Source organism: Schistocerca serialis, chromosome 6, assembly GCF_023864345.2.
Source record: "Schistocerca serialis cubense isolate TAMUIC-IGC-003099 chromosome 6, iqSchSeri2.2, whole genome shotgun sequence".
In the NCBI taxonomy this organism is placed as follows: domain Eukaryota; kingdom Metazoa; phylum Arthropoda; class Insecta; order Orthoptera; family Acrididae; genus Schistocerca; species Schistocerca serialis.
Genome location: NC_064643.1, coordinates 634,016,146 through 634,030,625, shown reverse-complemented (window position 1 = coordinate 634,030,625; position 14,480 = coordinate 634,016,146). Strand labels below are relative to the sequence as shown.

The 14,480-nt window shown below is 44.6% G+C and overlaps 1 protein-coding gene across 1 annotated transcript in view; it reads left to right on the top strand.

Moving 5' to 3' along the window:
• LOC126484521 (protein Wnt-5b-like) overlaps positions 1-14,480 on the top strand; it is a 606,999-nt gene that overhangs the window by 572,998 nt on the left and 19,521 nt on the right. The window contains exon 6 of the mRNA XM_050108069.1: positions 6,266-6,433. Within this exon, the coding sequence (XP_049964026.1) occupies positions 6,266-6,433 (168 nt within the window). The remainder of the gene's footprint in view (positions 1-6,265; positions 6,434-14,480) is intronic.

Below are 14,480 nucleotides of genomic sequence, written 5' to 3'. Positions count from 1 at the left end.
GTAGGGGACCGCACCGCCACATCCCAGCAAATTAGGGACACTGTTGCTCCTGGGGTATCGGCGAGGACCATTCGCAACCGTCTCCATGAAGCTGGGCTACGGTCCCGCACACCGTTAGGCCGTCTTCCGCTCACGCCCCAACATCGTGCAGCCCGCCTCCAGTGGTGTCGCGACAGGCGTGAATGGAGGGACGAATGGAGACGTGTCGTCTTCAGCGATGAGAGTCGCTTCTGCCTTGGTGCCAATGATGGTCGTATGCGTGTTTGGCGCCGTGCAGGTGAGCGCCACAATCAGGACTGCATACGACCGAGGCACACAGGGCCAACACCTGGCATCATGGTGTGGGGAGCGATCTCCTACACTGGCCGTACACCACTGGTGATCGTCGAGGGGACACTGAATAGTGCACGGTACATCCAAACCGTCATCGAACCCATCGTTCTACCATTCCTAGACCGGCAAGGGAACTTGCTGTTCCAACAGGACAATGCACGTCCGCATGTATCCCGTGCCACCCAACGTGCTCTAGAAGGTGTAAGTCAACTACCCTGGCCAGCAAGATCTCCGGATCTGTCCCCCATTGAGCATGTTTGGGACTGGATAAAGCGTCGTCTCACGCGGTCTGCACGTCCAGCACGAACGCTGGTCCAACTGAGGCGCCAGGTGGAAATGGCATGGCAAGCCATTCCACAGGACTACATCCAGCATCTCTACGATCGTCTCCATGGGAGAATAGCAGCCTGCATTGCTGCGAAAGGTGGATATACACTGTACTAGTGCCGACATTGTGCATGCTCTGTTGCCTGTGTCTATGTGCCTGTGGTTCTGTCAGTGTGATCATGTGATGTATCTGACCCCAGGAATGTGTCAATAAAGTTTCCCCTTCCTGGGACAATGAATTCACGGTGTTCTTATTTCAATTTCCAGGAGTGTATGTTTGGTTGCTACCCACTTGTGTTTCGTTGTTACTGTTTCCAGTAATTTATCGTAAACAGTGAGATCGAACAGTAATAAACCTTTCCTCCTGTTTATGCGCATTATGTTCATTTACGCTCCTGGCCGTTAAAACTTCAGGTACTTCAGAGCTGGTAAGCAAAAAGCGACGTCAAATTAGCAAGAAATGTACCTGTCTGAAAATACAAGTGATAAGCATTTCAGTGCAACACCACAAAGTGCGTGGGAGTAACAGCTTCTACATTCAGTATGAAGGGTGTAATGAGCGTAAGTGCGGATACTTCTATTAATGACTGAGGACGGTTTGATGAAGTACATTACATCAGTATTTACGTCATTTGTAACCTAATAATTCTGGCTATTACAAGTCATGTGTTTTTAGGTTGATAGTACTTTCAATTACAAATGGCAAGTGCAAGCCATTAATGTTTATTTTTCCGCTTGGCAGCAGCTCAGACCTAGAAATTTGGCTGGATCGACGCAGTCTACACTGCCAGGCGTCGTCCACTTATGGCTCATGTACGACCAGGCAGAAAACATCAGGTCGTATATTTTTGGTGTGTTTGTGAGAAGAACTGTTCGACGCAGAGAAAAAACAACCAACGCTCAGATGTGTGTACATATTAATGTATCCCATGTAAAAAAAATCTGCACTTATAGCAAAAATTCAAATGGCTCTGAGCACTATGGGACTCAACTGCTGAGGTCATTAGTCCCCTAGAACTTAGAACTAGTTAAACCTAACTAATCTAAGGACATCACAAACACCCATGCCCGAGGCAGGATTCGAACCTGCGACCGTAGCGGTCTCGCGGTTCCAGACTGCAGCGCCTTTAACCGCACGGCCACTTCGGCCGGCGCACTTATAGCAGTTTTACCTTGTATATAAGGAAAGACTACGCAGCAGGTTCCTCAGTCAGCAGTTCCATTTGAATGTCGTTTGTTCGTGAGACGATCGAGTTGTCTCGTGCAAGAAGGAGAAAAATCTACCAGCACCTGTAGAATTCGACAACCACATGATCGTCGTCTGCCAGTAGTGCCGTTTATCGTTCCAAGATATTGCTGCTCGCATTGGTCGAGCTTCCTGTAACTGTCATGTGAAGAGTTCAGGAAGGCCATACTCAGTACCAAGCAGGAAGTCAATGGCCCCATGCAGCTAGCACCCGAGAGGACTGACGTATTGTTTGGTATACCTTGAGTGAGGAAATAAACTTGTTTGCACAGAGGCAAGTATCCATATGAACAGCGCATTAAAGTCTACGACACAAAGCACTGACAGCATGGCAACCATTGTTTCAGCCTGTTTTGATGCAACAGCAGAGAGAAGTGTAATAGCAGTGGCGCACCCAATGACAACATGGATCATAGTGGCACGGCACGGTCTTTTCAGAAGAGTTGGAATTTTGCATACAGCATCACAATGAACACATCCGTATGAGAAGACTTCGAGGAGAACAAACGTTTCCAGGTTGCATTTGTCGTTGTCATGTGAGTCCAGTACCTGCTGTGGTGGTATGAGGTGTGCCATTGGCTGTACATCATCCATCACATCTCTAACCAACTGAGTGCATCTAGTCATGAGATGCTGAGCCACTGGCACGCCATGGCTCGCATGCCTCTACGATTGGTTGGTACAGAGTTTTAGCAATATGCAATGGAGTACCCATATTTGTCATCAAAACTTGGCTCATCTCGATGTCTAATAGGTTACACCCTTTCTTTCTACCAGATGTGGATCTCTATGTACTAAATTTCGCACCCTTTGTATTTCCAAACCAACTGCGAATATATGAATACATTCATTCTACTATACTGTATACTCCGCACTGATGAGAATGGCTACGAGGTGGCGCCTGATTGGTTGACAGTTAAGTGGGGGTACCTCAGGGTTCAGTGCTGCGACCATTGCTGTTTCTTACATGTATAAATGATGTGCTTTCTAATATATCAGATGATTCTAAAATATTTCTGTTTACTGATGACACTAGCGTGGTGGTGAGGAGTACTGACTGCAACATAGACAGCGTATGGTAGAGTTCAAGATGTAAATTCGTGGGTTATAGAAAACAAATTGATGTTAAATCAGAGAAAGACTCACTTTTTATAGTTTCTAATATACGATTCAACTAAAATTGACGTTCTGACTACCCAGAAGAGGGATATGATTAGTGAGTCTGGGAAATCCAAATTCATAATGGAACAGATGGTAAACTATCATGGAAAGCCGATGATCAGGAACCGTGTTCGAAAATTAACACTGTTATGTTTAACATTAGAACAATATCTGCGATGAGTGATAGTCGACCATGGAAATTAGACTGCTTTGCGTATTTTCATTCTCTTGTGACGTACGGCATTATATTCTAGTTTAAGTCTTCCTACACAAAATGTGTTATTTTTTTCCAGGAACGAGCCATATGTGTTGTAAGTTCACGAACCTCTTAATCAAATGGTTCAAATGGCTCCGAGCACTATGCGACTTAACTTCTGAGGTCATCAGTCGCCTAGAACTTAGAACTAATTAAACCTAACTAATCTAAGGACAACACACACATCCATGCCCGAGGCAGGATTCGAACCTGCGACCGAAGCGGTCGCTCGGTTCCAGACTGTAGCGCCCAGAACCGCACGGCCACTCCGGCCGGCCACCTCTTAATCCTCCGCTATTCAGTTCTCTGGTAATTCTGACACTGTTCTGTCTCTATGAACTTTTTCACAAGAATTAGCAGCTTTCACTCATTTAACACCAGTCAGAAATCCAGTCTGCAATTGGATCGTATCTCCTTGACCCTCATGCAGGAAACCATACAGTATTCTGCTGCATCCATTTTCAGTAAATTGCGACAACAACAAAAAAGCTTAGTGGTAATTCTGCCGTTGAAGAATTATCTCGGGGCTCACTCCTCTATTCCGTCAGGGAGTTCCTGGAAAATATTTCTACGTTATATTGCTGGTTACGCTAATACAGAGGGTGTTTCAGGTGCCCCTACCCATGGGTTTTATGCAGCCTGCAGCGCCTTCAGAAGCCACGCAAGAGATTCATATTCTCTCACATGCTATGCGAAAACTATTAGTCCTACAGAAAAAATGAACAGGATCTTATTTGTAGGAAATTCAGTGTACTTAAATTTTGTACTAGGATACGTTTTCGCTAGAAGCCGTAGTTTCCGAATTGTTGTTGCGGTCTTCAATCCTGAGACTGGTATGATGCATATCTCTATGCTACTCTATCCTGTGTAAGCTTCTGCATCTCTCAGTACCTACTGCAACCTACAACCTTCTGAATCTGCTTAGTGTATTCATCTCTTGGTCTCCCTCTACGATTTTTTCCCTCCACGCTGCCCTCCAGTGCTAAATTTGTGATCCCTTGATGCCTCAGAACATGTCCTACCAACTGATCCCTTCTTCTAGTCAAGTTGTGTCACAAACATCTCTTCTCCCCAATCCTATTCAATACTTCCTCATTAGCTATGTGATCTACCCATCTAATCTTCAGAATTCTTATGTAGCACCACATTTCGAAAGCTTCTATTCTCTTCTTGTCCAAACTATTTATCGTCCATGTTTCACTTCCATACATGGCTACACTCCATACAAATACTTTCAGAAACGACTTCCTGACACTTAAATCTATACTCGATGTTAACAAATTTCTCTTCTTCAGAAACGCTTTCCTTGCCATTGCCAGTCTACATTTTATATCCTCTCTACTTCGACCATCATCAGTTATTTTGCTCCCCAAATAGCAAAACTCCTTTACTACTTTAAGTGACTCATTTCCTAATGTAATTCCCTCAGCACCACCCGATTTAATTAGACTACATTCCATTATCCTCGTTTTGGTTTTGTTGATGTTCATTTTATATCCTCCTTTCAAGACACTGTCCATTCCGTTCAACTGCTCTTCCAAGTCCTTTGCTGTCTCTGACAGAATTACAATGTCATCGGCGAACCTCAATGTTTTTATTTCTTCTCCATGGATTTTAATAGCTACTCCGAATTTTTCTTTTGTTTCCTTTACTGCTTGCTCAATAAACAGATTGAATAACATCGGGGAGAGGCTACAACCCTGTCTCATTCCCTTCCCAACCACTACTTCCCTTTCATGTCTCTCGACTCTTATAACTGCCATCTGGTTTCTGTACAAATTGTAAATAGCCTTTCGCTCCCTGTATTTGACCCCTGTCACCTTTATAATTTGAAAGAGAGTATTCCAGCCAACATTGTCAAAAGCTTTCTCGAAGTCTACAAATGCTAGAAATGTAGGTTTGCCTTTTCTTAATCCAGCTTCTAAGATAAGTCGTAGGGTCAGTATTGCCTCACGTGTTCCCATATTTCTACGGAATCCAGACTGATCTTCCCCGAGTTCGGTTCCTACCAGTTTTTCCATTCGTCTGTAAAGAACTCGCGTTAGCATTTTGCAGCTGTGACTTATTAAACTGATAGTTCGGTAATTTTCACATCTGTCAACGCCTGCTTTCTTTGGGATTGGAATTATTATATTCTTCTTGAAGTCTGAGGGTATTTTGCCTGTCTCTTACATTTTGCTCACCAGATGGTAGAGTTTTGTCAGGAATGGCTCTCCCAAGGCTGTAAGTGGTTCTAATGGAATGTTGTTTACTCCCGGGGCCTTGTTTCGACTCAGGTCTTTCTGTGCCCTGTCAAACTCTTCACGCAGTAGCTTATCACCCATTTCATCTTCATCTACATCATCTTCCCTTTCTATAACATTGCCCTCAAGTACATCGCCCTTGTATAGTCCCTCTATACGCTCATTCCACCTTTCTGCTTTCCCTTCCTTGCTTAGAACTGGGTTTCCATCTGAGCTCTTGATATTCATACAAGTGGTTCTCTTTTGTTTCCGAATTATCCACGAAAAACGTAGGAAAGTCACCTCCAAATGTGTTTTTGTTGAAGAACCAGAAAACCACGGCCTCCATCGGAAATGTATCCCAGTACAAAATTAACCACATTAAATTTCCTACAAAAACTCCTATTCCTTTTTTTTATAGGTCTAATAGTTTGAGTGTAGTGATAGAGAGAATATGATAGCCTCGCACAGTTTTGAAGGTGTTGCGGGTTGCATAAAACCTACCGGTAGGGGCAGGTGAATCACCTTGTATAGTCAGCAGCTTGTCGCGACACAGGAGTCGTGCAAAATGTATTTTATTCGTTGTTAACTTTTATGGTTTTAATTTCATGTAACCTGACTCGTTCCACGGCTACTGTCGTACGTGACTAGACGCGTAAGATAAGTAGAGAGAGACAAGTGGAACAGATGATGACGAGATGGTTGCTGGTGTTGTTGCAGGAGACTACCTGAAGGACAAGTACGACGGCGCGACGGAGGTGCGCGTGACGCGGCGCGGCCGGCTGGCGGTGCGAGACCGGCGCTTCTCGCGGCCCACCTCGCACGACCTCGTCTACCTCGCGGAGTCGCCAGACTACTGCGAGCGCAACGACTCTCTGCGGCTGCCCGGTCAGTGCAACCACTCGCTCCAGCAACAGCCTCCCCCGTCTGGCACTCCAACCCGTATTCTTGCCTTGCACAGTTGTTTCAGCTGAACAATCCGTGAGAAACTGCTCTTCCACTACTTCCCAAATGTAGTTTATAATTCTCTCCCTTACTTATTATCCATATATGTAACGAAGCAAAAATTACTATGTTGTACTTACTATTTTATAACATGAACAAGGTTTAAAAAATAATTTAGTAGGAGCACAAACATTATATTGCAAATGAAGTACTACATATCTTGCAATGTCGGTCTCAGTGTCTGAGCTGGCACCTTCTTTCCAAAATTAATCCATTGGCAGATTTTGTACAGGGTTGTTGAAATGACAAGTCGGAAGATTATGGTGCTCTTACCTATTTTCTTCATTTACTTGTATATTGACACACAATTTATAACAACACTTTTCAGATGTTCAGGGTGGTCCATTGATCGTGACCGGGCCAAATATCTCACGAAATAAGCGTCAAACGAAAAAACTACAAAGACGATACTTGTCTAGCTTGAAGAGGGAAACCAGATGGCGCTATGGTTGGCCCACTAGATGGCGCAGCCACAGGTCAAACGGATATCAACTGCATTTTTTTAAATGGGAACCCCCATATTTTGTTACATATTCGTGTAGTACGTAAAGAAATATGAATGTTTTAGTTGGACCACTTTTTTCGCTTTGTGATAGATGGCGCTGTAATAGTCACAAACATATCGCTCAATTTTAGACGAACAGTTGGTAACAGGTAGGTTTCTTAAATTAAAATACAGAACGTAGGTACGTTTGAACATTTTATTTCGGTTGTTCCAATGTGATACATGTACCTTTGTGAACTTATCATTTCTGAAAACGCATGCTATTACAGCGTGATTACCTGTAAATACCACATTAATGCAATAAATGCTCGAAATGATGTCCGCTAACCTGAATGCATTTGGCAAACAGTGAGCAGTTCGCCTTCCGTAACGTTCGCACATGCATTGACAATGCGCTGATGTATGTTATCAGGTGTTGTCGGTCGATTACGATAGCAAATATCCATCAACTTTCCCCACAGAAAGAAATCCGGGGTCGTCAGATCCCGTGAACGTGCGGGCCATGGTATGGTGCTTCGACGACCTTCCACCTGTCATGAAATATGCTATTCAATACCGCTACATCCGCACGCGAGCTATGTGCCGGACATCCATCATGTTGGAAGTACATCGCCATTCTGTCATGCAGTGAAACATCTTGTAGTAACATCGGTAGAATATTACGTAGGAAATCAACATACATTGCACCATTTAGATTACCAACGATAAAATGGGGGCCAAGTATCCTTCCTCCCATAATGCCGCACCATACATTAACCCGCCAAGTTCGCTGATCTTCCCCTTTTCGCAACCATCGTAGATTTTCCGTCGCCCAATAGTGCATATTATGCCGGTTTACGTTACCGCTGTTGGTGAATGACGCTTCGTCGCTAAATAGAACGCGTGCAAAAAATCTGTCATCGTCCCGTAATTTCTCTTGTGCCCAGTGGCAGAACTGTACACGACGTTCAAAGTCGTCGCCATTCAATTCCTGGTGCATAGAAATATAGTACGTGTACAATCGATGTTGATGTAGCATTCTCAACACCGACGTTTTTGAGATTCCCGATTCTCGCGCAATTTGTCTGCTACTGATGTGCGGATTAGCCACGACAGCAGCTAAAACACCGACTTGGGGGCATCATCATTTGTTGCAGATCGTGGTTGATGTTTCACTTGTGGCTCAACACTTCCTGTTTCCTTAAATAACGTAACTATCCGGCGAACGGTCCGGACACGTGGATGATGTCCAGGATACCGAGCAGCATACACAGCACACGCCCGTTGGGCATTTTGATCACAATAGCCATACATCAACACGATATCGAACTTTTCCGCAATTGGTAAACGGTCCAGTTTACCACGGTAATGTATCACGAAGCAAATACCGTCGGCACTGGCGGAATGTTACGTGATCCTACGTACTTATTCGTTTGCGACTATTACAGCGCCATCTGTCGCAAAGCGAAAAAAGTGGTCCAACTAAAGCATTCATATTTCTTTACGTACTACACGAATATGTAATAAAATGGGGGTTCCTATTTAAAGAACTGCAGCTGATATCCGTTTGACCTATGGCAGCGCCATCTAGCGGGCCAACCATAGCGGCATCTGGTTTCCCCCTTCAAGCTAGACGAGTTTTGTTCTTTGTAGTTTTTTCGTTTGACGCTTATTTCGTGAGATATTTGGCCCGGTCACGATCAATGGACCACCTAGTATATTGTGAAACTCCCTTGAGCTCGACAAGAAGATATTCGAACAGAGAACATCATGTGGCAAACTCAGTAGTTACAAAAATCACTCTGACGCGCTTGGTACCAAAAAATCAGTACGACAGTCTTAAATGAAATTGCTTTTCAGATTTAATTTATATAATGTTTTCTGGATGAAATTATCTAAGTGAAAATTTATAGTCGTAATGGTTAAAAACAAAGGTTGCTATGCTTGATAATATGAAAAATTGTAAAGAAGACACATTTTTTGTTTGCATGGAGACTGAAGCATAACAATATTATGTTTACTGTAAATTTGTTTTTTAGATCATTTCAGCTGACAGTTGTGATTACTAATTTTCGTGTTACAATATCGATACTAAGAAATGAATCTACACTCATGCTCATAAAATAAGGATACTTGCAGAATGTGGTGCCACATAACGTGGTACTACACAAAACTGGCGCTAATAGCATAGGCACATAGGGAACACACACGACACAGATCTGTAAGTCCACAGTATTCGTGATAAGTTGAGAAAACCGTCCCTAAACATATGTGCTACAAAACGCCACTGTTTCCTGCGCATGTACCCCGACATCAGTATGGGATATGATCACCTTGCACACGTACACAGGCTGCACAACGAATTCGCATACTCTGGACCAGGCGGTCGAGCAGCTGCTGGGGTATAGCCTCCCATTCTTGCACCAGTGCCTGTCGGAGCTCGTGAAGTGTCGTAGGGGTTTGAAGACGTGCAGCGATACGTCGACCGAGAGCATCCCAGAGGTGCTCGATGGAGTCCAGGTCTGGAGAACAGGCAGGCCACTCCATTCGCCTGATATCTTCTGTTTCAAGGTACTCCTCCACGATGGCAGCTCGGTGGGGCCGTGCGTTATCATCCATCAGGAGGAAGGTGAGACCCCTGAAAAGGCTGGCATACTGGTGCAAAATGACATTCCGATACACCTGACTTGTTACAGTTCATCTGTCAAAGACATGCGGGGGTGTACGTGCACCAATCATAATCCCACCCCACACCATCAAACCACGACCTCCACACAGGTCACTTTGAAGGACATTAAGGTGTTAGTATCTAGTTCCTGGTTCTTGCCAGATGAAAACCCGACGAGAATCACAGTTCAGACTATACCTGGACTCGTCCGTGAACATAATCTGGACCACTGCTCCAATGACCATGTACTGTGCTCTTGACACCAGGCTTTACGGGCTCTCCTGTGACCAGGGGTCAGTTGAATGCACCTTGCAGGTCTCCGGGCGATTAAACCATGTCCGTTCAGTCATCTGTAGACGGTGTGTCTGGAGACAGCTGTTCCAGTGGCTGCGGTAAGGTCCCGAGCAAGGCTACCTGCAGTACTCCGTGGCCGTCTGCAGGCACTGATGGTGAGATATCGGTCTTCTTGTGGTGTTGTACACTGTGGACGTTCCGTACTGTAGGGCCTAGACACGTTTCCTGTCTGCTGGAATCGTTGCCATAATCTTGAGATCACACTTTGTGGCACACAGAGAGCCCGTGCTACGACCTCCTGTGTTTGACCAGCCTCCACTCGCCCTAGTATCCTACCCCTCATAACGTCATCAACATGTGTTCTCTAAGCCATTTTCTACACACAGTCACCATTAGCGTGTCTGAAAACGTCTGCACACATACTCGCTGCACCGTGCTCTGACATGCACCAACACACCTCTGCGTATTGGACTGCTGCAGCGCTACCATGCCACGACCGCAGGTCAAATGCACTGCATGGTCATACCCCGAGGTGACTTAAACCCGCAAACTGCCCACCAGAGCGTTGTTTCACCATGTATCAGCATTATCCTGAATTTATGAGAATGAGTGTATTTGAATAATAAAAAACTATTAACAGAAAAATTGATTTTAGGCAATCAAATACGTACAGAGATATCTTCAGATGAGATACATATAATTTAAGTAAGAAAATTAACCAAGTCTGGCCACAATTTATACCGAATCGAACATTCGGTGAACATACGGAAGTTCCGAGGAGGCAAGGTTTGTTACAAATTCCAGACTGATTCCAAAGTATGGGACAGTGTTCCACTTTGAAACACTTGTCAGACTTTCATCTCTAGCAAGCTCTGTAATAGAAGCTTAATGTGTTTTCTTATTTCATTTTTAAATGATGACATTCGTTTTTTATGTGCTGCAGTCACTTTCCAAAATTTCTAAAATTAATCCGGAAACGTAACACTTTTCCAAATGTGGAAAGATTTTCCATGTTACAGCACGGTCGTGTACATAGGAACAATTCTTCTGTTAAAGTCTGATAGTATTACAGTCAAGGAAATCTTGTGAATACTGGATTTAAAGATATATCTGTTACATTATTACTCCACTGCACACCAGTAATCTGTAAATGAAATGAAATTTAGTAGAAATATTATCAAAAAAGGGTTACATGTTAAAAATACTTTTATATAGAAGCTATTGAGAAGTTGAAAAGTAACACAAATTTCCATTTTACAGCCAGGTAAAATTGTTAAGGGTATACGCAATGCCCTATGTTTGAGCCACAATTTAGGAAACTTTTCTCATGACTTATTGGGACTATACTCTAGATTTTTTCACCCAACGCGGACATACGTATTGCTTTTCTACTGAAGTAATCATTTTCGAAGAAGAAAGTTTTGCTTTTCAGATATGCTATTTTTTTAATGTTAAAAGTTATACATTTCAAGAATTATTCAAATCCCTTGATACAAAATAATTTCACGAGTGTTATGATTCAGATATGTTAGAAGTCCTTCAAGAACAACTCCTGATAGTCTCATCTTTATATTGTAAATAGACTGGGAAAATGTACTCTCATACAAAAAAAAAAAAAAAAAAATTCCGGGAAATGAGCATCAAACTTTTTATTTCAAAGAATCCCTGCTCCATGGCTAGTACCACCAGAATTGTCCAACAGCTTCGTTTTCATGCCTCTCCTATGCTGTCTAATCATCTTTGAATAGATTTTTACTGCGTTATCTGAAGATCTGGACCGTTCCTTGTCCAAACAAAGCATAGCTGCTGCAGTTCAGAATCCTGCACAGAGCCCAGTCTCCTGCAAAACTGTGCACGTCATTATATTGCCGTGACTGAATGATGAAACAGAGTCATAAATGACAGAGTGAAAAGTGTTTATACTGACAATTGCAGTTTTAGGTAGTCTGTTGCAAAGCACTTGTTTCACACATTCGTTTAGATTTGAGTCCAGCTGTGAAGGCATTTCTTAAATAGACCAATGTCTGCCTGGTCTCGGCATGTTGGTTTTATTTCGTTCATTACGGCAACTGGCAAATGATGAGAGTCATTGGATTGTTGTTTAGTTACCTTGCCTCTATCGTAATTGCACCAACTATCTTCTCCTTCAGGACATAGTCCATGTTGGCTATTCTCATCCATTTCCCCAAAAATCGATTTTCTCATCGAAAACCTCATTCCGCGTAGGCTTAAGACATTAAAGAAACTCAGTTCATTTGCATATATAACGTATACCATAGTAAAAAAACATCGTTCCGTCTCAAGGTGCAAGAGGATGCACAACTCAAGAGTCATGACTAAACTGTCCACCAGTTATGTAGCTAATTTGAAAAATATGTAGAATTTTACTCACCACAAAACACTGTAACTATAGAATGAACAATACCTTCCAAATAGCTTTAATGTGTTGCACAGTACTCAAATGTGTAGAACTAGAATTTTGACCAAGTGCTTCACGAAACACACACTCATGTCTCACAACAGCAGAAAAGCATAAAATGCCGAAAACTACTTATGGTCTTCTCTAGTGCACATTCTACCATGTGATTCTGAAATCGGTTACTACACTCCTGGAAATGGAAAAAAGAACACATTGACACCGGTGTGTCAGACCCACCATACTTGCTCCGGACACTGCGAGAGGGCTGTACAAGCAATGATCACACGCACGGCACAGCGGACACACCAGGAACCGCGGTGTTGGCCGTCGAATGGCGCTAGCTGCGCAGCATTTGTGCACCGCCGCCGTCAGTGTCAGCCAGTTTGCCGTGGCATACGGAGCTCCATCTCAGTCTTTAACACTGGTAGCATGCCGCGACAGCGTGAACGTGAACCGTATGTGCAGTTGACGGACTTTGAGCGAGGGCGTATAGTGGGCATGCGGGAGGCCGGGTGGACGTACCGCCGAATTGCTCAACACGTGGGGCGTGAGGTCTCCACAGTACATCGATGTTGTCGCCAGTGGTCGGCGGAAGGTGCATGTGCCCGTCGACCTGGGACCGGACCGCAGCGACGCACGGATGCACGCCAAGACCGTAGGATCCTACGCAGTGCCGTAGGGGACCACACCGCCACTTCCTAGCAAATTAGGGACACTGTTGCTCCTGGAGTATCGGCGAGGACCATTCGCAACCGTCTCCATGAAGCTGGGCTACGGTCCCGCACACCGTTAGGCCGTCTTCCGCTCACGCCCCAACATCGTGCAGCCCGCCTCCAGTGGTGTCGCGACAGGCGTGAATGGAGGGACGAATGGAGACGTGTCGTCTTCAGCGATGAGAGTCGCTTCTGCCTTGGTGCCAATGATGGTCGTATGCGTGTTTGGCGCCGTGCAGGTGAGCGCCACAATCAGGACTGCATACGACCGAGGCACACAGGCCCAACACCCGGCATCATGGTGTGGGGAGCGATCTCCTACACTGGCCGTACACCACTGGTGATCGTCGAGGGGACACTGAATAGTGCACGGTACATCCAAACCGTCATCGAACCCATCGTTCTACCATTCCTAGACCGGCAAGGGAACTTGCTGTTCCAACAGAACAATGCACGTCCGCATGTATCGCGTGTCACCCAACGTGCTCTAGAAGGTGTAAGTCAACTACCCTGGCCAGCAAGATCTCCGGATCTGTCCCCCATTGAGCATGTTTGGGACTGGATGAAGCGTCGTCTCACGCGGTCTGCACGTCCAGCACGAACGCTGGTCCAACTGAGGCGCCAGATGGAAATGGCATGGCAAGCCGTTCCACAGGACTACATCCAGCATCGCTACGATCGTCTCCATGGGAGAATAGCAGCCTGCATTGCTGCGAAAGGTGGATATACACTGTACTAGTGCCGACATTGTGCATGCTCTGTTGCCTGTGTCTATGTGCCTGTGGTTCTGTCAGTGTGATCATGTGATGTATCTGACCCCAGGAATGTGTCAATAAAGTTTCCCCTTCCTGGGACAATGAATTCACGGTGTTCTTATTTCAATTTCCAGGAGTATAGATTGAAACACCGACCAAAACGTCATGCATTCCTAGGTACACTATTTTCAAGGTACAACACTCTCCCATGTTCCTCATCCGCGCCTTAGATGCCTTACGATATAACTTCTTCTTGTCCGATTCATCCATTTCTTCTGCTGTTTCTTAATGCGGCTAAGCCACATATCGAGAACTGCAAGTACTCCAGTGTGTACGTTTCCTATATTCTTTGTTATGTCTGGTGTACATCTGTGACGTACGATGCAGTTGAAATCATGTGGTTCTGGAGGTGCTAGTCCAGTGCAGATGGAGAGCCTCTGCAATGCTGTTCGAGTTTGGGGAGAATACCAAGCAGGTTGAGATGTAAATGGGAATTTGGATTAAGGAGTGGGGGTGATAGAGTAATCCGTGCAGTTGTGCAAACCACTTCACCAGGGCAGTGTAGCGCATCTGCTCTGTGAGCAGCAGACCCACGAT